The sequence below is a fragment of the Cherax quadricarinatus genome, chromosome 59 (genome assembly GCF_038502225.1).
Source record: "Cherax quadricarinatus isolate ZL_2023a chromosome 59, ASM3850222v1, whole genome shotgun sequence".
NCBI classification, from domain to species: Eukaryota; Metazoa; Arthropoda; class Malacostraca; order Decapoda; family Parastacidae; genus Cherax; species Cherax quadricarinatus.
The window spans coordinates 1371902-1398561 of NC_091350.1; the positions used below are offsets into that span (position 1 = coordinate 1371902).

Genomic DNA, 26660 nt, shown 5'->3' on the forward strand with positions numbered 1-26660 from the left:
GTAACCATTTCACAACCAGACAAGAATACTTTAATTCCTAAAAAAAAAAAAAAAAAAAAAAAAAAAAAAAAAAAAAAAAAAAAAAAAAATTAAAGTAAACTCAACATATATATATATATATATTGAGTGAAATACACTTCTGGGTGCGCATGTACTCTTTTGTTAACATAGGTTGTTAAATCGATAAGGGACATATAATAATGTACAGTGAAGGGGAAAAGGATGCAAGGTGTTTAAGAAAAGAGCATCAGCTGAAAGGATGACAATTATAATTTAAGCAAACCAGTGTCTGTCTGGAAATAATTTTTTTTATTCTATTCATGGGAAAGGAAGGGTTAAACCCAGAGAGCTCATACAGCATTGTGGGATATGGATAGCAATCATGTTTGATCAGAGGAAAAAGAGGGTATTACAGTGGACATTTCAAAAAAATTGTAACACTTTTGTAGCTCTGGGACTAATCTCGTTGTGCACTTCTGCCTTTTCTCCAGTTTCTTAACATGTTTTTTTCAGGTTTGGATTCCGCGTGTGCGTGTGTGTGTGTGTGTGTGTGTGTGTGTGTGTGTGTGTGTGTGTGTGTGTGTGTGTGTGTGTGTGTGTGTGTGTGTGTGTGTGTGTGTGTGTGTGTGTGTGTGTGTGTGTGTGTCTACATATTCGCATTTACATGAATGTGCATGCATGTACGCATATGTGTAAGTGTGTTTACCTGAAGTTGGTTCCAGAGGTCACTGCATGTGCATGTATGTGCATAGGTGTGGGGGTTGTTGTGCATGCATACAGACTACAGTACATTAAAAATACGATATATAGTGCTCTGAGCACATGGCCATGATGGTTATTTTACCATAACTCAAAAACTATCACAATGGAATCATGACTCAAAAAATCGTAACAACACGGCTGCAAACAAATCACAGAATCGGTTGGGCTGGAACTCACAGCAAGCAAGTCTTACAACTACCAGGCCAGTGCACCTGATAGTTTTAAGACTTGACTTACCATGGTTTTGTGCCCCACCCTTTCTGTGATTTATTACAACGGAATTTTTTTATATCACAGCATTTAACAAAACACTTGCACATGTATGTAAATTAAAATGCCATCATATGCACTATATACTAGTCATATACAGCACATATATACATACTGGAGTACATGAAAATTTGAAGTGAATTAAAATAATGTGTCTCGTGTCACTCTTGCTTGTTAGTTTTGTAGAGTTTCCAATATTTAAGTCAAATAATTTTTTTTATAAATACCATACTGAAAATTAAAATATTTAAAACCCTATAAAAAACTAATATTCATTAAAACAAAAAATTTAAAACATCTTTGGCTTTCACAAATATCAAATGAGTCCCAAACATCACATGAACGCAAATACAGTTAAAGATACTCCACAGAGCAACCAATTATGAATTTACACAAGAAAAGTTAACCCAATATCGAAAATATAGAAAATCAAACTACATCAGGCAATTATTGAACTTGCTGTTACAAAAAATTTTGGGCTAGAAAAGTACAAAAAGGCACCAAAAATTTAAACTATTATTCATGAATATTCTAAATATCCAAATGCCAATTACACGGATATTATTTGTTTGTAGGAATAATAAATTTGATCTATAGTATCTAAATCTTCATGAATTAACTAGAGTCATGTAAAAAAATATAAAATTTTCATTAACTAAGCTTTCAACAAATCATACATTAGCTACTCCCCCATTTGATCTTGCATTGTGTTCTTTATAGCTGATTCCACTGTTAGCATATCCATTCTGAGTACCAGTCTGAGAAACACTACCCTGATGGGAAACATTTGCAATGCCATTTGGCATCCTGGGATAAGGTCCCAAGCCAGTTGATCCAATATGATTGAAAGCGTATGCTGGATGGAAAGGTGGTGCCTGCAGAGGGCTTGCATTGTGTACTGGTTGGTAGAGATTCTGCAGAGTTGATCGATCCAGTTCAGTTGCTCCCTGGAGCAGCTTGGTGCTCGTTACTTCACTGAGGGGTGTCAGAGCTGCTTTATTCTTAGCTTGGTTAGCATCAAATTTGGCCTGCAAATAAAAAAATTCTGAGTTCATCAAGTTAATCATTTTAATTCCTGCACAGAAATTTTACATAAGCAGGAAATTATATACTGTAAGCAATATATATTAAAACTTCATATTTTCAAGGAATATAATGAATTAATTTATCTTCAATATTATCATTCTCTCCATAGGGAAGTGGAACAGAATTCTTCCTCCGTAAGCCATGCGTGTTGTAAGAGGCGACTAAAATGCCGGGAGCAAGGAGCTAGTAACCCCTTCTCCTCTATACAATACTAAATTTAAAGAGAGAAACCTTAGTTTTTCTTTTTAAGTCACCCTGCCTAAGTGGGATACAGCCTGATCATTAAAAAAAAAAAATTATGATTCTCCTTACTTTTTGATAGCTAAATATTTTGAATTATTCACAGGTCATTAACCATTCAATGTCATTTTTTTTTCCCAGCCCATAGGTTTTGTGGGAAAAGAATAAATCATAAAAGTAGGGGAGTAAATCCCACATACAGTAAGATGCAACCAACAATAAGCTTGCAAAGCCAACCCTATTGCTCACAGGTGGGGTACAATAATGTACAGTACAGTGGACCCCCGGTTTACAATCAGCTCCCAATGCGACCAATTATGTAAGTGTATTTATGTAAGTGCGTTTGTATGTGTATGTTTGGGGGTCTGAAATGGACTAATCTAATTCACAATATTCCTTATGGGAACAAATTCGGTCAGTACTGTCACCTGAAGATACTTCTGGAATGAAATAATATCGTAAACCGGGGGTCCACTGTACTTAATTTCTGTGAGGTATACACCCCCAAATGTAGTGTTTTGTGATACAATAGTTTACTCTCATCAATGCAATATTCCATTTTTCCAGTTTTCACAAGCATAAGCACCCAATCATCAAACATACAACTGCCCATACTCTCCCTCTTCTGCTTGCAGGTGGAGCCGATGACTTGTACTGACATAGACTTGGGTAGCTCTTCATCAAATTGTACACCAGCAAATCTAGCAAAGTGTACAAAGGCTACTAGCTACTAAGACCTTCTAGTTTATGGAAGCATGTAAACCCAACAAGATTGCTTCCTGAAGGAAAGGGAAATAGAGCAAAATATTTAAAGACTACAGGCCAGCCATCACTAATCTGGCAATCAGTTATCCGGTTCCAGCAATAATCCAGTACTAATTTCGGCTAGCATAATTTCAAATTTCATCATTATACTGACTCAAATCATTATACTGACTCAAATTTCATCATTATACTGACTCAGAAATTGTGCAGATGGCTGTAAATCCACAGAAGCAAGCCAGTGGAGGAGAAAGCAGTGATGAAAATGAGGAAGATGTATCAGAAAAAGTCTCTGCCGATAGGTTAATTAACCCCTTGACTGTCGCAACCCCCAAATCCTGAGGTGTCTCCTGGTGTCGCAAAATTTCCAAAAAAAAAAAAAAAAAAAAAAAAAAAAACTTTCTTATGAAATGATAAACTTTTCCCAATTGCAATGACACCAAAAGAATGAAATTTAATGGAAAACTGACAGAATTACGCTCTCGCGAAGTTAGCGACCTCAGCGATATTTACGAATCGGCAATTTCGCCCACTTTGAGCCCTATTTTCGATTAATTCCATTGTTCCAGTCGACCAAACTCATAGCTAATTCTTTAGAATTCCATTTTTTCTATCGATTGAGTACAAGAAACTGCCCATTTACCGACTTCAACTACCCAATAACGTGGTCAGAAATTTGCAATTTGGCCAATTTCACGAAAATTAAAAAATATGACAATTTCAAAATAGGGTCCAGAATGAACAATGCAGACATTCCTGGCTCTAAAATAACATTTTCTTTGTTCATCAGTAATGTCTTCAGGCCCCTCTTATATTACTCCTGCTTTCTATTTTGAATTTGTATTCAAACACAAAATAGAAGATTTACTGTTATGCAGACTACTGCAATATTGTAATAATTGTATAAATAATGTCAACCCATTCATGGCTGCATATCAGAATGGCTACTTGGACATTTATTGTAAAATGACATCATGTGTTTACTTTTGAACATCGGCAAAAATCAAACATTTCCCATACTTTGAGCTCCATTTCAAGGTTCTTTTCATAGTAAAACTAATCAAAATCACCTCTATTTCTGTAATACTTTTCCCATTCTATCAAACGAGACCAAGAAAATGAGAATACAACCATAAATCTTCTTTCTTTCAACACACTGGCCTTATCCCAAAGAGGCAGGGTGGCCCAAAAGGAAAAACGAAAGTTTCTCCTTTTACATTTAGTAATATATACAGGAGAAGAGGTTACTAGTCCCTTGCTCCCGGCATTTTAGTCGCCTCTTACAACATGCATGGCTTACGGAGGAAGAATTCTGTTCCACTTCCCCATGGAGATAAGAGGAAATAAACAAGAACAAGAACTAGAAAGAAAATAGAAGAATATCCAGAGGGGTGTGTATATATATGCTTGTACATGTATGTGTAGTGTGACCTAAGTGTAAGTAGAAGTAGCAAGACATACCTGAAATCTTGCATGTTTCTTCTTCTTTCAACAAACCGGCCGTATCCCACCGAGGCAGGGTGGCCCAAAAAGAAAAACAAAAGTTTCTCTTTTTAAATTTAGTAATTTATACAGGAGAAGAGATTACTAGCCCCTTGCTCCCGGCATTTTAGTCGCCTCTTACAACACGCATGGCTTACGGAGGAAGAATTCTGTTCCACTTCCCCATGGAGATAAGAGGAAATAAACAAGAACAAGAACTAGAAAGAAAATAGCAGAAAACCCAGAGGGGTGTGTGTATATATATGCTTGTACATGTGTAGTGTGACCTAAGTGTAAGCAGAAGTAGCAAGACGTACCTGAAATCTTGCATGTTTATGAGACAGAAAAAAGGACACCAGCAATCTTACCATCATGTAAAACAATTACAGGTTTTCGTTTTACACTCACTTGGCAGGACGGTAGTACCTCCCTGGGCGGTTGCTGTCTACCAACCTACTACCTAGGACAACCATAAATACTATACGAAAATAGACCACAAAGTCGGCATTTTAATTAAAAAAATGGTCGGAGTTTTTTTTTTTCTCATTATGCACTGCGTGCTATAGGATTTTTTATATGGTGCACACTGACCACACAGACCCATTCTCTCACATGTAGGCCTACCAGCTTTCTCCTGCTTGATTTGAAGCTGCTAGAATTTATGAGTAGTATATATACGTCAAACACGGTGGCTCGTAAGACGTATATATACGACTGAAACAGTCAAAGGGTTAAGTATGTTCTAACCTAACCACTCTGTAATCCGGCAAACTCACTAATCTGGCACACTACAGTCCCAATGATGCTGGATTAGTGATGGCTGATTTGTATCTATTTTTATGTATGTATGGGTGTGAAGCATGGGTGGAAATTAGGAGGAAGTGCGAGAATAACAAAACTATTATCCAGAGGGCTGAGGAGGGGTTGTTGAGGTGGTTCAGACATGTAGAGAGGTTGGAACAAAATAGAATGACTTCAAGAGTATATAAATCTGTAGTGGAGGGAAGGCAGGGTAGGGGTCAGCCTAGGAAAGGTTGGAGGGAGAGGGTAATGGAGGTTTCATGTGCGAGGGGCTTGGATTTCCAGCAAGCATGCGTAAGCATGTTAGATAGGAATGAATGGAGACAAATGGTTTTTAGGACTTGACATGCTGTTGGAGTGTGAGCAAGGTAACATTTATGAAGGGATTCAGAGAAACCAGCAGGCCAGACTTGAGTCCTGGAGATGGAAAGTACAGTGCCTGCACTCTGAAGGAGGGGTGTTAATGTTGCAGTTTTATAACAGTAGTGTAAGCATGCCTCTGGCAAGACAGTGATGGAGTGAATGATGATGAAAGTTTTTCTTTCTCGGGCCACCCTACCTTGGTGAAAAATGGCCTGTGTGTAAATAATGAGCGTGTTAGATAGGAGTGAATGGAGACAAATGGATTTTGGGACCTGACGAGCTGTTGGAGTGTGAGCAGGGTAATATTTAGTGAAGGGATTCAGAGAAACCGGTTATTTTTATATAGCTGGACTTGAGTACGAGTACTGGAAATGGGAAGTACAATGCCTGCACTTTAAAGGAGTAGTTTGGGATATTGGCAGTTTGGAGGAATATGTTATAATCTTTATATATGCTTTTAAACTGTTGTATCTGGATGCCTCTGCAAGAACAGTGATTATGTATGAGTGAGGTGAAATTGCTGAATGATGATGAAAGTATTTTTCTTTTTGGGGATTTTCTTTCTCTTTGGGTCACCCTGTCTCGGTGGAAGATGGCCGACTTGTTGAAAAAAAAAAAATATATATATATATTTCATCATGACCTGAACGTGTAGTTTCTTTAACTTTGCAATAATATCATACTCTATATATGTGCATAAAAATTCATATTAATAAATCAAATATTAAATACAACTATTACTACTAAAGTTTTGCCTGAAATGAGAGCATAATATAGGCTTTGAGTCAGTTTTGATAAATGTTGTGTGTATTATCCCTTCATTATTCCTGTTCTATTGTATTTCTGTAAATTTATTTTTAACATGCTAGCCATCTCCCACTGAGGCAGGGCGACCTGAAAAAGAAGAAACACTTTCACTGTCTTGTCAGAGATGTGCCAATACTACAGTTCAAAACTGTAATACTGTACATGTAATGTATTTAACCCTTTCAGGGTCCAGAGGCCAAATTTCAAAGTGCGCACCAGGGTCCAAGAATTTTCAAAAAGAAATTTTGTTATTTTTTCTTATGAAATGGTATAGAATCTTTTTCTGAAGGTAATAAAACAAAATGTATGAAATTTGACGGAAAACTGATGAAATTATGCTCTCGTAAATTTTGATGTGTCAGCGATATTTATGAATCGGCGATTTTGCCAACTTTGACTCCCATTTTAGGCCAATTACATTATTCCAGTCAACCAAATTCTTAGCTATTTCACTAGTATTACTTCTATTCTATCGATTGAGCACAATAAATCACCCAGTCAACTGTTTCAACTACAAAATAAAGTGATCGGAAATTGGTAATTTGGCCAATTTAACACAAAGTTCAAAATATTCCAATTTCAAAACAGGGTTCAGAATAAACAATGCAGGCATTCCTGGCACTGAACTAACATTGCCTCTGTTCATTAGTTACGTTTTGAGGCTTTACAAATGAATTCCATTTTGATTTTTTATTCACATAATGAATTTTTATTCAAACCAAAAAATAGAAGATTTACTGTTATGCAATATTGTAATAAATGTATAAATATCATCACCACATTTGTGAATGTATATTAGACCCACCAGCTGGCGTGTATTAGACGTGTGAGGTCGTTTATTTACTCTTGAGCATCGACAAAAATTTAATGTTTCCGCTATTTTGAGCTCAGTTTCAAGCCATTTCCAGTGCTAAAAACCAATCAAAATCATTTCTATTTCTGTAATATATCTTCCATTCTATCAAATGAGACCAAGAAATCGCAAATACAACTATAAAAAACATACAAAAAAATACTGCAAAGTCGCTGTTTTAATCGAAAATCACGGTCTCAGTTTTTTCTCTCATTATACACTGTGTGCTGCAGAATTTGTTTTATGTGGTGCACACATACCACATGGATGTATTCTCTCATATCTAGGCCCAAATTTACCACTCACAGCTTATCGGAGAGAGCTGAGCTCATGGCATAGATCTACAGTTTGGACCCTGAACATAAAGCCTTAGATCTACGGCACGGACCCTGAAAGGGTTAAATGTGAATCTGTGTCTTGTTTTAAATTCCCAGTAGGTGATTCAAGGCAAAAAGGATTGGCAACAATATTATTGCCTTCTGTAACTGCAAGCTTTCACTATGCACACTGAATGTTAGTTGGAAAAAATCACAGCATTTTACTGTCACCATACATGTGCCAGCCCATATCATGCAATCAACCTACCGTATTTTTTTTTTTCAAATCTATATATACAATAATGATTTTGAATTATACATTGTTACAAATAACCATTTTGACATTTGGCAGGCCATTTTCTCTGGTTAATGCATAATAAAAAGGTGAATATATTTGCTTTCATAACCTAAAATATCCTATTTAGATTTTAACATCAGGAAAATATTTTTAATTAAAATTACATGCAAAAAAATTACCTTATTGTACCCCAGGACTCCTATAATAGCCAGAAACATGCCAACAACATTTGCAAGCGTGATGGGATTCCTCAGCAATAGTAGAGAAATTGTTATAACTGAGATACGTTTGGTGGCACTAGCAACAGCATAAGTGAGTGGTGTGACGTAGTTTAAAATTGTGAAGGCCACAAAATTCTGCAACCAATTGAGTCCACCATCCAACAACAGCAGGATAATGGTCTCCCCGGGGTCTCTTCGTAATAACTGCATGGAAAAGCAATTGTTTTGTATTAGCAAAATGAGTCAGACAAAATCAATGTACACTAAAGCACACACAATTATCAAAATGTTAAAGTGTAACATATGGAAAGTGCTCTGCAAATAAAATTAAAAGATCATCATCAACATGATCCCTACTCTATCTTCCATTTTCAATGGATGAGGAAACCGCACCACATGCCTTAATGTACAAGAACATGTATTATTATTTTTAAAACACTCTGGCTGTCTCCCACCAAAGTAGGGTGACCCAAAAGAAGAAACACTTTCACAATCATACATTCCATCACTGCCTTGCCAGAGGTGCACGGATACTGCAGTTCAGATATCCTTTCATACCACAAATATCCCCACTCCTCCTACAGTGCAGGCACAGTACTTCCCACCATTTGTACAAATCATGCAGGGACTGGTAAATGGGAGGAAATCAGGTTTGATCCACAGAAGGGAAGTACAAGGCCAATTCCTTGATCAACAGCCCCTCACTAGAATCAAGGAACCTTCCATGATGAAAATGAGCACATTTTGTGGCCAAATTCCTCCAGATTTTTCCACTAAACTTGAGAATACTAGCACCTCATGCATAGATTCTATTAAATAAAAGTTTGTACAGACAATTCATATACGTGGTGAATAATGAAATCTGCATTCTCACATATTTGCATGAGAAAAAAACAAACACAGTAACCCTCACCAACCATATTCACACTGCCTTCCATATTATTGTATTTGTTACATTATGAATTACATTTAACATTGGAAAATAGTCATTTGGTGTAATTGATGAGTTAATGTTTCTTTGGAACAAATTGATTAACTTGAGTCCTGGAGAAGGGAAGTACAGTGTCTGCTCTCTGAAGAATGGATTGGGATGATTCTCTTCAAAAGGTCATCTGAAATGGAATGTTCGCACACTTCTGACAAGACGGCTATGGAATGAGTGATGATGAATGTGTTTCCTCTTTTTTGTTTCCACTTCTCTGAAAGTCTAACCTTCAGTGCAAACAAGTTTATAAACTAACCAGGAAAAGTTTGTTTTCCATCAACATGCATACTACGTCTGCCCACTTCTCTGAAAGTCTAACCTTCAGTGAAGATCCTAAATGACCAACTTGTTATTTAGCTTCAGATATATTTACAAATAACAACTAGATGAATAAAAGTATGTAGCAGGTCTGTCTCATGATTTATGGATGGAAAATTGAGCTTCCACCGTTACTTGTCCTGAAAAACCCATATGGGTGTACAACTTCACAAAAATTAATAATAATAATAATAATAATAATACAGTGGACCCCCGGTTTACGATATTATTTCATTCTGGAAGTATGTTCAGGTGCCAGTACTGAATGAATTTGTTCCCATAAGGAATATTGTGAAGTAGATTACTCCATTTCAGACCCCCAAACATACACGTACAAACGCACTTACATAAATACACTTACATAATTGGTCGCATTGAAAGCTGATCGTAAAGCGGGGGTCCACTGTATTATTATTTTTATAATACGTATACATTAAAGCAAACATATTCGCACGTAAAATAGTACATACAGCAATTTGTTTGGCAATTAAAACTCCTCATGCAGTGACAAATATCTGACATTAACAGACTTGTAACTCTTGTTTCTAGAGACATCTCATTTGAAGTTCAATGAATATTCCTTTATCATATCTAGTGAGAATTATATCACATTCCACGGAAGAGACTTTTTGATACATACCAGCGTGTCATCGTTAAAAATACTAAGGCCATCAGTAAACACCCAGACAGGGAGGAACATGAAGAGAGCCAAACATCCAAGTAAGTGAAGAAGTCTCAGATGATGGATACCCGTGTCAGTCAACACCTGCACAAAAATATGAAAAAATACAGCAAATATACTATGTATATATACATATACTGCACTGTAGATCATCAATTATCCAACCACATTAATAATAAAAGTTGCTCTACCACTGCTGATATGATTCACAAATAACCCACACTTAAGAGAGGAAACTTAGATGATATTTCTGTCCGGCCCGAACAACATTGTCGGGTTATGATTTGATGCTGATCCAAGCCACACTACAACATTTTCTAAGGTACCTAAGCATGGGTTATTTATGAATCCGAGACCCTCAGGGAAAATGGATGCACTGGATATCTAACAACACTAGATGGTTGATCACATCCTTGTTAATGATCATTTTGCTTTGCATCATCCAGACTAAAAGTCGTAAGATTTTATGACTTTACTCCAGATTTTCATGTGGAATATCCTGCAAATAACTTATTCCAGAAACATTAGCCCTTTAATTTGCTCTCTCACCAAAAATTTTGTTCTCAATACATATAATAAATACCTTTCTTAAGTAAATCATGCTCATGTAAAATGGTAGGAATTTCCAACATACAGTAGAAGTCAGTTTTACATGATTCTGAAGGAATAATGAGCAAAGTATTAAAAACACTTATATATCCATTCACTGTGATTATATTCATGGGAAAGCATTAAACCTGTAAGGGTCATACAGCTGTATTTCAAATTTGCCACATTACTTGGAAATGAAATCAGTAACATCAAAGATAAAATACCGAATATGTATCAAATCTTACCTTTTTAGAATAAATATTTTGGAGTGAGAAGCCACATGTGGACATCAGTGCAGAAACAAGTCCAAGCATGTCAAAAGAGATCTCTGTTATAGTGGCAATGGCTACTCCCAAGATGATTGGAACTAATGATAAATATACCTGCAATTAAACAGATAATTCCACTGTTATGGTTAAATTGTATGTGTTGGCAAATATTAACCTACATATATTGATATCAGAGGTGAAACATATTATATCTTCCAACAAACGAACTTCTTAAAAATTTACACTTCCACTCTTACCTTACTTGTCTGTTTTTCTCCAAATAAAATTCTTGCAAGTAAAATAGTGAAAAGAGGCATTGTGGCTTTAACTGAAATAAAAGAAATATAAATTAGAATAAATCTTGCTAAGATGTTTGTTTGATTACATATCTACCCATATATATGCTAGTCTCATCCCTAATGTATCTTTAATTAGATTTTTTATTAACTTACTGAATGCCTTGAATATAAAACAAAGTATTCTTATTCTCATGTACTGTGTGTGTCTCATTGTCTAGCAATTATAAGTTAGTTTTAAGGCTGCCCAAAATGCTTAGCATAACAAGGGGCATCTATAAAGTAGTTTATACATAACAATTACCACAAATGTATACTGTACAGTATGGCACTTTACAGAAATGAAGTTTGTGCATATTTGTGTGTTATTCCTAGTGGTTCATCAGAGCAAATATATGAGGCCTGGCCACAGACCGGGCCGCGGGGGTGTTGACCCCTGGAACTCTCTCCAGGTAAACTCCAGGAGCCACTAAGAATAACAACCTGTTTCAATGGAAATAAAATAAGGGAAATAGGAATATGAAAGATGAGAGGGAAAAAAGTAGAAGGAATGCTGATAAATCTGTGGAAAAAATGTCTTAGTAAATGCAAAGGAATATGCATAGTGATGCCAACACTTCATGAGTGTGAGGCATGGTTTTATAGTGTTTCAGTGAGGAGACCAGAGGCAGTGATGTCATAGTTGAGATCAATGTGTGTGGCATTCTTATTATGCAAAAACTATCTTCTCAGTTACAAGAAAGCCCTTGACACAGTATCACACTGGAAACTGATATGCAAACTGCAATAGCAAGCAGAGGCAATTGACAATGTGCTCAAATGGATACAATAATACTAAAAGATTAGAAGGCAAAGACTAATGATAAAAAGAAGGTATCAGAGTGGGACTTGATAATAATAATAGGTGAATGTATTCAGATATTTGGGAGTGGACGTGTCAGCGGATGGGTCTATGAAAGATGAGGTGAATCATAGAATTGATGAGGGGAAAAGGGTGAGCGGTGCACTTAGGAGTCTGTGGAGACAAAGAACTTTGTCCTTGGAGGCAAAGAGGGGAATGTATGAGAGTATAGTTTTACCAATGCTCTTATATGGGTGTGAAGCATGGGTGATGAATGTTGCAGCGAGAAGGCTGGAGGCAGTGGAGATGTCATGTCTGAGGGGAATGTGTGGTGTGAATATAATGCAGAGAATTCGTAGTTTGGAAGTTAGGAGGAGGTGCAGGATTACCAAAACTGTTGTCCAGAGGGCTGAAGAAGGGTTGTTGAGGCTTTTCGGACATGTAGAGAGAATGGAGCGAAACAGAGTGACTTCAAGAGTGTATCAGTCTGTAGTGGAAGGAAGGCGGGGTAGGGGTCGGCCTAGGAAAGGTTGGAGGGAGGGGGTAAAGGAGGTTTTGTGTGCGAGGGGCTTGGACTTCCAGCAGGCATGCGTGAGCGTGTTTGATAGGAGTGAATGGAGACAAATGGTTTTTAATACTTGACGTGTTGTTGGAGTGTGAGCAAAGTAACATTTATGAAGGGGTTCAGGGAAACCGGCAGGCCGGACTTGAGTCCTGGAGATGGGAAGTACAGTGCCTGCACTTTGAAGGAGGGGTGTTAATGTTGCAGTTTAAAAACTGTAGTGTAAAGCACCCTTCTGGCAAGACAGTGATGGAGTGAATGATGGTGAAAGTTTTTCTTTTTCGGGCCACCCTGCCTTGGTGGGAATCGGCCAGTGTGATAAAAAAAAAAAAAAAAAATAATAATAATAATAATAATAATAATAATAATAATAATAATAATAATAATAATATACAGTCTCTCTTCACTTAACGACGGAGTTCCGTTCCTAAGATCACATCATTAAATGAATTGGTGGGTATTGAGAACTTTCAAAACAAGGGAAACAATGCCGATGGTGACACTCTTCAAATCGCTAGTGCTCCCTCACTTAGAATATTGCTCAGTGCTGACGGCCCCGTTCAGGGCAAGAGAAATATCGGAGCTGGAACAAATACAGAGATTGTTTATGGCTCACATTGAGCCAGTATAGCACCTAAACTACTGGGAACGCCTGCAAGTCTTGTACATGTACTCACTGGAGTGGAGGAGAGAGAGGTACATAATATATACTTGGAAGGTTCTCGAGGGCTTGGTCCCAAATCTGCACACTGCCATAACATACTGGAGTGAGAGATATGGGAGGAAGTGTAAAATAAACCCAGTGAAGAGCATGGGTGTGGTGAGGACAATAAGGGAACACTGTATCAACAACTGGGGTCCCAGACTTTTCAACATCTTACCAGAAGATATCAGAAACACTGCTGGAACAAGTGTTGAAGCCTTCAAGAGGAAACTAGATAAGTATCTTCACCAGGTGCCAGATCAACCAGGCTATGATGGATATGTGGGGCAGCGGGCCTCCAGCAGCAACAGCCTGGTTGATCAGGCGAGCACCAGACGAGCCTGGCCCATGGCTGGGCTCAGAGAGTAGATATACTCTCGAAATTCTTCAAAGGTATAAAGGTAAAGTAAGGAGCATACTATAATGGAAGTGGCCTTGTGTCAACCATTTTTTATATTGTTTTAATATCACCTTTGCATCATTTATAATTTTTTTTATTATTATTATTAACACATCGGCCACTTCCCACCAAGGAAGGGTGGCTCAAAAAAGAAGAACTTTCATCATCATTCACTCCATCACTGTCTTGCCAGAGGCATGCCCACACTAGTTATAAAACTGCAACATTAACACCCCTCCTTCAGAGTGCAGACACTGTTTTTCCCATCTCCATTTCGACATTTTTGGAATATTTTTGAAAGTTTATACAGTAGTGTACTGTATATTAAAATAAACAGAATAGAGGAAATCAGCTCTAATATACATTATTTAGGTATAAATACTGGTCAGAGAGCCCGTTGTAAGTCCGAGGCGTCGGTAAACGAGTACGTCGCTAAGTGAGGAGAGGTTGTAATAATATATTTTATTTTGACATAATATATGTACAAAGTAGTATAATAGTTTGGTGTACATGCCAAAAGCCCCTTTATATGCAGAGCATTTCAGCAAACTTAAAATTAACTTAATATTAATAAGGTAATAACAGTACATATAGTCATTAGATAAGTTACAATGAATACAAGAGACTTGATGAGTGGAACTTTCCAAAAATCAGTGCTTAGAAACTTGTTCGTTATACACATAAATGAACAAGATACTGGAAAAATTGAATCGTGTATCACTATTTGTGGATGATGTGAAATTAATGAGGCAGATAACTGGTAATGAAAAAGAGAGGCTTTAAAATTATCTGAATAAACTGAATATAATGATCAGGAAAGGGGCTGTTTAAATTCAATTCTGTAAAGTGCAAATTGAGACTAGGAGGCATTGAGAATATTGGACACAATTTAACCTGGAAGGTGTTATTCTGCAAACAACATACAGTCATACCCCACCCTATGTCATTAACTGGTTCCTAGAGCTGTGACGTAACCCAGTTTTTGATATAAATTAGACATAATGCCTTTAACCCTTAAACTGTCCAAATGTAGATCTACGTTTTTTCAACATCCGAAAGTATGTAAAAAATGTAGATTTTCTTTTTTATTTTATAGTTGAAAGCGTGTAAAAAAACTTTGATCTACCTTTTTTTTTTTTTTTGTTATATTTGAAAATACATGTAGGTAAAAAATTGTAGATCTACTTTTGGAGCACTAAGCATGTGAACGTAGATCTATGTTTGGACAGTTTAAGGGTTAAATGATGACAAACACCATAAAACTAGTGTAATTAACTCGTGAAAGAATATAGCTATTGCTAAATTTTAAAGAACACTAAAAACACAATTTAGCCATATTTTTAAAGAATAATGAACATAATGAATAATGAACTCTGAAGGAGGGGTGTTAATGTTGCAGTTTAAAAACTGTAGTGTAAAGCACCCTTCTGGCAAGACAGTGATGGAGTGAATGATGGTGAAAGTTTTTCTTTTTCGGGCCACCCTGCCTTGGTGGCAATCAGCCAGTGTGATAATATAAAAATAATAAAAAATGAACATAATTAAAAAAATTATGACAAAGGTGACGGAAAGTTAGATGTAATGATGTTCACTGAACTGAAATTTACTCTAAAGTGGTGTAAAGGTGAATTTGACGTAGGCTGAAATGACGTAAAGTGGGTTATGACTGTAAAAGGAAAAATATCTGGGAGTAAGCATCTACTCAAATACATCACCAGTCACATTCATCCAAAAAAGTCAAACATTGTGGATTATTTCCACTGAGCTCCTTAGGTCCCTTCCCAGGATACAACCACAATATATACCTGAATGATCCCTAGGTGTCAATAATATTTACTGCTAGGTGAAGGAAGGAGTCAGAATATTCTGTCTCACTCTACCTAGGACTGAACTAAAGATCTTTTGGTTGCAAACAATCTTCCATGTGATAATAAAAACTATATGCTATTACTTATGCACAACATTTTTAGGTCTTAAGCTTGGGCTAATAGTAGTTGCATGAAAATAAAAATGTACTGGACATAGGTGCATAAATGAGGCTGACTATGCAATAAATACAAAGAATTACATATATACATAAACAACAAAAAACTTATTGAAACTAAGCATTTAGTAAAAAGGTATAGAATAAAATTTCATGTTAAAGTGAAATTGAACTTCAAGAAAATTAAAGACCAAATAAGAAAGTAATGATGCAGATACCTTATATATAAAAATGCAAGGAATATTGTGCAGCTAATTTATAACTTCGAAGTTAAAGATGAATAGTAATTTTTTTTTTTTTCAAAATCATAAAGTAAAAATTTTTTAATTCATCTATCAAGCTATTCCACAATTTTGACCCTTTCAGTTGCATTAAGTTTCTTCAGCAATGGTGCCCCGTGGCCTTGTGGTTAGAGCTCTCCCTTCACACAGTGAGGGTCCAGATTCGATTCCCAGCGAGGGCAGAAACATTGGGCATGTTTCTTTACACCGGTTGTCTATGTTCCTCATCAGGAGCCTGGGTGTTGGTCGACTGGTGTGGGTCGCATCCTAGGACAAAACTGACCTAATTTGCCCGAAATGCTCCTCATAACAAGCAGCTTTCTATATAGTAGTGTGTCACTGGTGTCAGCTAGATCTGTATACCTTGAACATGTACTTGTAGAAATAAAGATATTATTATTATTATTATTATTATTATTATTATTAACAAAGTATAATTTAAAGAGCTGCTTGTTTCAAATGTGAGCAATGCCTGTGTGCTCTGTTCAAATTTCCCAGAAAGTGTCTTAGGTCAGTATCTATATTAGTGTAGTGTTTTAAAGATATGGAATGACCAGTAGTAGGTTTAGGGATATAAATGAGAGCACAATGTACTTCATATTGCCTAAAATTTGAGTTCGTGATGGTTCTGACAGCTGCCTTTCATTGTGTGATAATTCGTTTGAGGCAGGCAGCTGAGGTTGAACCCCAGGCACAAATTCCTGAGGTGATATATGGGTAAATGAAATAGTAGTAGTGTTAGCAGTGTGGATTTGGGTCTGGAACATAAGAGCAAATTTTAGAGACTATACTTAAAGTTTGTGATACATTTTTTATATGAGCTGAATATGAGAATGTTTCATTTACTATTAGCAAACCTAAGAATTTGCCCTCTGGTTGGATAACTGAGGAACTTCGATTTATGACTACAAGCCATTATTAGTGAAGCAGGATTTGAAGTAACTCTGCGTCATCTCAGAGCCCATAGTGATTAAGTTTATGAAGATTTTATTCTGGTTAACCAGGAGGGTTAATAACCCAGGATAACTCAAGAAAAACCAAGCAGTCTGGCTTGTGACCACAATGGGATGTGACCTGCAATAGTTGACTAGCACCCATGAATGTGTCTACATACTGCCAAGTCCTTCTGCTATAAGCCAAAGGCACTACGACCTAACAGTGTACTAGTATTAATTTTGATATACAGGTACCATCTGATTTACGACCAAGCTTGGTTCCGACCAACCGGTCGTAAGTCAAAATGGACGTAAGTCGAACCTTACTACTGAATATCAACATCACACTTTTGTAATGATTTTATTTTATTGTTTTATTTTGGTATTTCATTTTTTACTTTACTTTTTATGCTGTTAGCACTGTATTTTATACTGTAAGGTTTAGGATAAACACTGTATACAACACAAACAGTTGTTTTATTTCCCAAAAATTTGGCATAAAATACACGGTCGTAAGTTGAGTGGTTGTATGTTGAGCAGGTTGTAAGTCGGATGGTAGGTGTATAGTTCACATATACACGTACAGTGAAACCTCGAGTTTCGGCCACCCCAAATTTCGGCCATTTTACATTTCAGTTACTTTTTCGCCCAGATTTTGTCTTAAATTTCAGCCACCGTACCAGACCTATCCGCCTGCCCACGTCCACACAAAGCATCCCACGCATGCGTTGTAAGTCAGTTTGGCTTTCTTTCTCCTCAAATGAACATTACCCTCCGCATTCATCCATACATTTCACAATAATCCATTGTTTTTTGTGCTTGTTGATTGAGTGTGATTGCTACATAATTAACCATGGGCCCCAAAAAACCTTCCTAGTGCCAGCCCTTTGATAAAGAAAGTGAGAAACATGATAGAATTGAAGAAAGAAACTCTCGAAAAATACGAAAGTGGTATGCGTGTGCTCCAGCTTGCCAGGATGTATGGCGAAAACAAATCAACCATCAGTTCCATCCTGGCAAAGAAAAAAGAAATCAAGAAAGCTGATGATGTGAAAAGGGTAGATATGCTAATGAAAAATAGATCACAGACAATCGAATATGTTGAGCTGTTGGTGGTGTGGATCAATGACAAACAATTAGTGGGAGGCAGTTGCACGCGGATCTCGTAAATAAAATGCCTGGAACAAGTGCTGCTGTTAGTGAATTTAAGGCCAGCAAAGGCTGGTTCAACAACTTCAAGAAGCGTAGTGGCATACAGTGTTGTAAGGCATGGCGAGGCTGCAAGTTCAGACAAACGTACGGCTGAAAAATTCGTGCATGAATTCAAGGACTATGTAGAGGCTGAAGGATTCGTCCCCCAAGTGTTCAATTGTGACGAAACAGGCCTCTTTTGGAAGAAATTGCCAAAGAGGACCTACATCACGCAGGAGGAAAAGGCACTGCCAGGACACAAGCCTATGAATGATAGGCTAACTCTCTTGTTCTGTGCTAATGCTACTGGGGATTTCAAAGTGAAGCCTTTACTGGTGTAGCACTCTGAAAATTCCAGAGTGTTCAAGAAAAACAATGTCATCAAGAGTAGATTGTGTGTGATGTGGAGGGCTAACAATAAGGCATGGGTCACAAGGCAAATTTTCATTGTCTGGGTCCATGAAGTGTTTGGCCTGAGTGAAAAAATACCTCCAGGAAAATAAATTGCCACTCAAGTGCCTCCTGGAATTGGGCAGTGCTCCTGCTCTTCCTCCAAATTTAGTAGACCAATTGTCTATGTACTTCACTTTTATAACAGTGAAGTTCTTGCCTCCTAACACCATTCCTCTCATCCACCCCATGGACCAGCAGGTCATTTCAAACTTCAAAAAACTCTACACGAAAGCAGTGTTTCAAAGGTGCTTTGAAGTGACCTTGGACACTGAATTGACCCTAAGAGAGTTCTGGAAGAATCACTTCAATGTCTACAACTGCATAAGCCTGGATAGGTAAGGCTTGGCAGGGAGTGACTTCCAGGACTTTGAACTCTGCTTGGAGAAAATTGTGGCCAGATTGTGTCCAAGAGAAGGATTTTAAAGGGTTTGAGGCTGACCCTGTCGACCCTATGCCTGTTGTGGAATCTATTGTGTCTTTGGGAATGTCCATGGGGTTGGAGGTGAGTGGCCAGTATGTGGAAGAGTTGGTGGAGGACCATGGGGAAGAGCTAACCACTGAAGAGCTGCAAGACCTTCATCTGGAACAGCAACAGACCACAGCTGAGGAACTTGCTTCAGAGATTAAGGAGATTTGTGCAATGTGGAGTAGGGTGCAAGCTTTTGCTGAGGAATATCACCTTGAGCAAGCTGAAACAAGCCATATCTGCAATATGTTCAGCGACAAAACCATGTCCCATTTCAGACAAATGCTAAAGAGAGGCCAGAAACTGACGTCTTCGGACAGTTTTTTTGTGCTACAGGGGTCCAGTGACTCTCAAGCTGGTCCTAGTGCCATTAAAGAACAAAGAAGGGAAGTAACCCCTGATAGGGAATTAAGGTCCTTATGGAGGGGGATTCCCCTTCCAAACAATAATCAGCCCTCCCTCTCTCCTCCCTGTCTTCCATACGCCAACAAGAGTCTTCAGTAAGGTATGTAAATGTGATTTTAAATGTTTATTTATATATTTATTTATCTATTTCATTAGTCATTTAAGCACTATATGTATTTATAATTGTTTTGGTTTGTAAAACTATAGTTATTCTTAAGAAAATGTATTTTTTGTTAATATTTTTGGGTGTCTGGAACAGATTAATTGGATTTACATTATTTCTTATGGGAAATATGTATTGCTTTGACTTTCAAACAATTTGAGTTTCGGCCGAGCTTCCGGAACGGATTACAGCCGAAACTCGAGGTTCCACTGTACTTGCAGCTGTGTCTATTTTTATGAATTTACATGTTCTATTATTCACTAAACATAAAGGTGGCATGTGCTATGTGCAACCCCAATGGAAGTAACTCACAACATTATGCTTTCTTGGGTTATCCTAAGTTAAATATTCATTGCCCATGAGCACTATATGCCTATAATTATAATATGTATTGTGAATACAACCATTTTATTTGGTAAGTAGCCGCATCCTCGGCTCACATCCAAGAGGACCCCAAGATGAATCTTGTATGAGGCAAGATGTATGGGCAAGCTCCTAACACCTGCCCCTCAGGGGAGGTCCTTGATGCCAGTGAGTGGCTCCTGATGCAAGGAATTGTATCTGTCCTTCCCTTCCATGGATCAAACCTGATTGCCTCCTATTCCACAAACACTTTATAACCACTACGGTTTTAGCACTTCTCTCTAAAAATACAGTAATAATAATAATCCTAACTCCTATTGCCCTCTTATATAGCAGTAAATCGATGTTTAAGAGTTTGTCTACTGTTGTGGGTCACAGTCTGGGAAAGGCCTTAAAGAGATAAGATAAGATAAGATAAGATTTCGTTCGGATTTTTAACCCCGGAGGGTTAGCCACCCAGGATAACCCAAGAAAGTCAGTGCGTCATCGAGGACTGTCTAACTTATTTCCATTGGGGTCCTTAATCTTGTCCCCCAGGATGCGACCCACACCAGTTGACTAACACCCAGGTACCTATTTGCTGCTAGGTGAACAGGACAACAGGTGTAAGGAAACGTGTCGAAATGTTTCCACCCGCCGGGAATCGAACCCGGGCCCTCCGTGTGTGAAGCGGGAGCTTTAGCCACCAGGCCACCGGGCCACCCCAATGACTGGCTTTGTTGGGCTATCCTAGGCTACTAACTCTCAGGGGTTAATAATCTGAATAAAACCTTCACCAGGAAGTAATAACCAGGAAACACTAAACCCATAAGGGTCATACATGGGAAGTAATTAGGCCTGATCTAAGAAAGGGGAGGTAGCTCCAATTCCTTGGATCAAAGTGATTAATCATACATTTATAGGGAAGCAAGCAACATGCATCTCCTGGAGAATTGAGAATGAGAAGCAGCTGGATAAAATCCAAAGAATAGGAGGTTAGGTCTGATTTCCTTGATCAAGAGCCCCCTTCACCTGCATCAAGGAACCTCCCTTGAGGTGTTAGATCAAGACTTATATTAAATTCATGGTGGGAAGAGTTAAACCTGTAGGGATCTCAAAGTGCCTTGAGGAATGGGAGGCAATCAGATCTGATCCAAGGAAGATGAAGATAACTCCAGTTCCTTGGATCAAGAGCCCTCACCAGCATCAAGGACCCTCCCTTGAGGTGATGGATCAAGAGCCCCTTTCCAAGAACCCTTCACCAACAAGGAACCTCCCATGAGGTGTTGAATCAAGAACCCCTCACCAGCATCAAGGAACTTTCCTTAACGTGTTGAATTAAGAACCCTTCACCAGCATCAAGGAACTTCCCACGAGGTGTTGGATCAAGAACTCTTCACCAGCATCAAGGAACTTCCCTTGATGTGTTCAATCAAGAACCCTTCATCAGCATCAAAAAATTTCCCTCAAGGTGTTGAATCAAGAACCCTTCACCAGCATCAAGGAACCCTCCCTGAGGCGTTGAATCAAGAACCAATCACCAGAGGCTGAACCAAGAACCCATCACTAGAGACTGAACCAAGAACCCATCACCAGAGACTGAACCAAGAACCCATCACCAGAGACTGAACCAAGAACCCATCACCAGAGACTGAACCAAGAACCCATCACCAGAGACTGAACCAAGAACCCATCACCAGAGGCTGAACCAAGAACCCATCACCAGAGACTGAACCAAGAACCCATCACCAGAGCTGAACCAAGAACCCATCACCAGAGACTGAACCAAGAACCCATCACCAGAGACTGAACCAAGAACCCATCACCACTGAACCAAGAACCCATCACTAGAGACTGAACCAAGAACCCATCACCAGAGACTGAACCAAGAACCCATCACCAGAGACTGAACCAAGAACCCATCACCAGAGACTGAACCAAGAACCCATCACCAGAGACTGAACCAAGAACCCATCACCAGAGACTGAACCAAGAACCCATCACCAGAGACTTGAACCAAGAACCCATCACCAGAGACTGAACCAAGAACCCATCACCAGAGACTGAACCAAGAACCCATCACCAGAGACATGAACCAAGAACCCATCACCAGAGACTGAACCAAGAACCCATCACCAGAGACTGAACCAAGAACCCATCACCAGAGACTTGAACCAAGAACCCATCACCAGAGACTGAACCAAGAACCCATCACCAGAGACTGAACCAAGAACCCATCACCAGAGACTGAACCAAGAACCCATCACCAGAGACTGAACCAAGAACCCATCACCAGAGACATCACCAGAGACTGAACCAAGAACCCATCACCAGAGACTGAACCAAGAACCCATCACCAGAGACTGAACCAAGAACCCATCACCAGAGACTTGAACCAAGAACCCATCACCAGAGACTTGAACCAAGAACCCATCACCAGAGACTGAACCAAGAACCCATCACCAGAGTGAACCAAGAACCCATCACCAGAGACTGAACCAAGAACCCATCACCAGAGACTGAACCAAGAACCCATCACCCTAGAATTGAACCAAGAACCCATCACCAGAGACTTGAACAAAGAACCCCTCACCAGAGACTGAACCAAGAACCCATCACCAGAGACTTGAACCAAGAACCCATCACCAGAGACTTGAACCAAGAACCCATCACCAGAGACTTGAACCAAGAACCCATCACCAGAGACTTGAACCAAGAACCCATCACCAGAGACTTGAACCAAGAACCCATCACCAGAGACTGAACCAAGAACCCATCACCAGAGACTTGAACCAAGAACCCATCACCAGAGACTGAACCAAGAACCCATCACCAGAGACTGAACCAAGAACCCATCACCAGAGACTTGAACCAAGAACCCATCACCAGAGACTGAACCAAGAACCCATCACCAGAGACTTGAACCAAGAACCCATCACCAGAGACTTGAACCAAGAACCCATCACCAGAGACTTGAACCAAGAACCCATCACCAGAGACTTGAACCAAGAACCCATCACCAGAGACTTGAACCAAGAACCCATCACCAGAGACTGAACCAAGAACCCATCACCAGAGACTTGAAACAAGAACCCATCACCAGAGACTTGAACCAAGAACCCATCACCAGAGACTGAACCAAGAACCCATCACCAGAGACTTGAACCAAGAACCCATCACCAGAGACTTGAACCAAGAACCCATCACCAGAGACTGAACCAAGAACCCATCACCAGAGACTTGAACCAAGAACCCATCACCAGAGACTTGAACCAAGAACCCATCACCAGAGACTTGAACCAAGAACCCATCACCAGAGACTTGAACCAAGAACCCATCACCAGAGACTTGAATCAAGAACCCATCACCAGAGACTTGAACCAAGAACCATCACCAGAGACTTGAACTAAGAACCCATCACCAGAGACTTGAACCAAGAACCCATCACCAGAGACTTGATCACCAAGAACCCCATTACCAGAGACCCTAGAACCAAGAACCCATCACCAGAGACTGAACCAAGAACCCAGAGACTGAACCAAGAACCTATCACCAAAGACTTGAACCAAGAACCCATCACCAGAGACTGAGCCAAGAACCCATCACCAGAGACTTGAACCAAGAACCCATCACCAGAGACTTGAACCAAGAACCCATCACCAGAGACTGAACCAAGAACCCATCACCAGAGACTGAACCAAGAACCCATCACCAGAGACTGAACCAAGAACCCATCACCAGAGACTGAACCAAGAACCCATCACCAGAGACTGAACCAAGAACCCATCACCAGAGACTGAACCAAGAACCCATCACCAGAGACTTGAACCAAGAACCCATCACCAGAGACTGAACCAAGAACCCATCACCAGAGACTTGAACCAAGAACCCATCACCAGAGACTTGAACCAAGAACCCATCACCAGAGACTTGAACCAAGAACCCATCACCAGAGACTTGAACCAAGAACCCATCACCAGAGACTGAACCAAGATCCCATCACCAGAGACTTGAACCAAGAACCCATCACCAGAGACTTGAACCAAGAACCCATCACCAGAGACTTGAACCAAGAACCCATCACCAGAGACTGAACCAAGAACCCATCACCAGAGACTTGAACCAAGAACCCATCACCAGAGACTTGAACCAAGAACCCATCACCAGAGACTTGAACCAAGAACCCATCACCAGAGAGACTGAACCAAGAACCCATCACCAGAGACTTGAACCAAGAACCCATCACCAGAGACTTGAACCAAGAACCCATCACCAGAGACTTGAACCAAGAACCCATCACCAGAGACTTGAACCAAGAACCCATCACCAGAGACTTGAACCAAGAACCCATCACCAGAGACTTGAACCAAGAACCCATCACCAGAGACTTGAACCAAGAACCCATCACCAGAGACTTGAACCAAGAACCCATCACCAGAGACTTGAACCAAGAACCCATCACCAGAGACTGAACCAAGAACCCATCACCAGAGACTTGAACCAAGAACCCATCACCAGAGACTTGAACCAAGAACCCAGCGCCAGAGACTGAACCAAGAACCCACCAGAGACTGAACCAAGAACCCATCACCAGAGACTGAACCAAGAACCCATCACCAGAGACTGAACCAAGAACCCATCACCAGAGACTTGAACCAAGAACCCATCACCAGAGACTTGAACCAAGAACCCATCACCACCAGAGACTTGAACCAAGAACCCATCACCACCCATCACCAGAGACTGAACCAAGAACCCATCACCAGAGACTTGAACCAAGAACCCATCACCAGAGACTTGAACCAAGAACCCATCGCCAGAGACTTGAACCAAGAACCCATCACCAGAGACTGAACCAAGAACCCATCACCAGAGACTTGAACCAAGAACCCATCACCAGAGACTGAACCAAGAACCCATCACCAGAGACTTGAACCAACAACCTGAAGGTCAGGTTAGGTAAGGTTCGTCAGGAAACGGGACAAATGTTTCCTGACGCGGGTCTTAGTCAGATGATGACCCGCTTTTGGAGCTTTTGGTCATCTGACCGAGGCCTTCCGCTGGCTTACCGGTCCACCCCTTTAAAAATTATGGTCATTTATAACCTGAAACGAGAGAAAAAAAACAAACAGGAAATATATCTTCAATATCAATATCCTTGAACACATCAATAATGCGACTCACCAGTATGGGCGTAGGACACAGGAACTCTCCATATACTAACATGGGAAAACACTGAGGCCAAAAACTTGCCCAGGGAAAGAGGAATAATAATACGTTTATAATAACTCCAACTTATGTCTGCAGTTCTCCTCACTCCCATCCACCTCAATACAGGGCTACTGTATAGCGCTATCGACATTAATTGCACCATAGTCACCGTCATGGGGTAGGGAAACTCGTTAAGTAACGTCTTACCCACTACGTTATTACTTGAACTAACTAAATACCAGATTATACATAAAAATATAACGCGCACTACAACACCCTCTGATCTCTGAGCAGCCATGTTGGCAACTGACGTCAGCTGATCATTATTGTGGCACGATTTGTAGTGCAACTTGTCGAGATTAAATGTAAACATTTGTAATGATATATCATTTGCGTCCTTTTTTGTTATATGTTTATCTCAGTTAAAGATGTGGTTGTGTTATGTGACGTGTTTTCTTAAGTGTTTAGCTGGAATAAGGTTAAGAGAGCATTTAGAAATATACTCAGAAGATTTTGATCCAGTCCACACAAAAGTTTAAAGTTGTTTCTTTTGGTAATTTTTTAGGATATTAAAGTAAAGTAAACTGGAAAAATCATCATTCGAACACTATTAATTTATTCTTTCCATATATTACAACTAGTTTAAAAGCTTTCAATGATAACATTAACCTAAATGTTTTAACAAGAATAAAAGCTTCGTTTAAAGTAATAAACGATCACTCCTGTATTTATATTTTTTTTTGGCCATAGAAATTGTGCAAGGAAACGTTTCCAGTAAATTTACGAGTAGTAATTTACAAAAAATATAAAATAAGCCCATTAGCAACTGTTATTATATTTTTTATTCATTATTTAAGAATTCGGGATACATGCTACATATAAGGACAAAGACAAATAAGCACAATTAAGACATTTATTAATGAAGATGTTAAGATAAGTTAGATAAGATAAGATTTCGTTCGGATTTTTAACCCCGGAGGGTTAGCCACCCAGGATAACCCAAGAAAGTCAGTGCGTCATCGAGGACTGTCTAACTTATTTCCATTGGGTCCTTAATCTTGTCCCCCAGGATCCGACCCACACCAGTCGACTAATACCCAGGTACCTATTTGCTGCTAGCTGAACAGGACAACAGGTGTAAGGAAACGTGTCGAAATGTTTCCACCCGCCGGGAATCGAACCCGGGCCCTCCGTGTGTGAAGCGGGAGCTTTAGCCACCAGGCCACCTAATATAGAGCTGAAACTGTATAGTCCTTGTGGCTTAGCGCTTCTTTTTGATTATAATAATATAGAGCTGAAAACACAAGGATACTTACTAGC

The 26660-nt window shown here is 39.2% G+C and overlaps 1 protein-coding gene across 1 annotated transcript; it reads right to left on the reverse strand.

Moving 5' to 3' along the window:
- Window positions 1–527: 527 nt before the first annotated feature.
- On the reverse strand, window positions 528–25642 carry LOC128698823 (solute carrier family 35 member E1 homolog). Its single transcript, XM_053791241.2, has 6 exons — window positions 25314–25642; window positions 11365–11435; window positions 11084–11221; window positions 10206–10331; window positions 8221–8466; window positions 528–2060 (listed from the first exon to the last, which is right to left on the reverse strand). The coding sequence occupies exons 1-6, from the start codon at window positions 25636–25638 to the stop codon at window positions 1704–1706; spliced, it is 1263 nt and encodes a 420-aa protein (XP_053647216.1). The 5' UTR covers window positions 25639–25642; the 3' UTR covers window positions 528–1703.
- Window positions 25643–26660: the final 1018 nt, after the last annotated feature.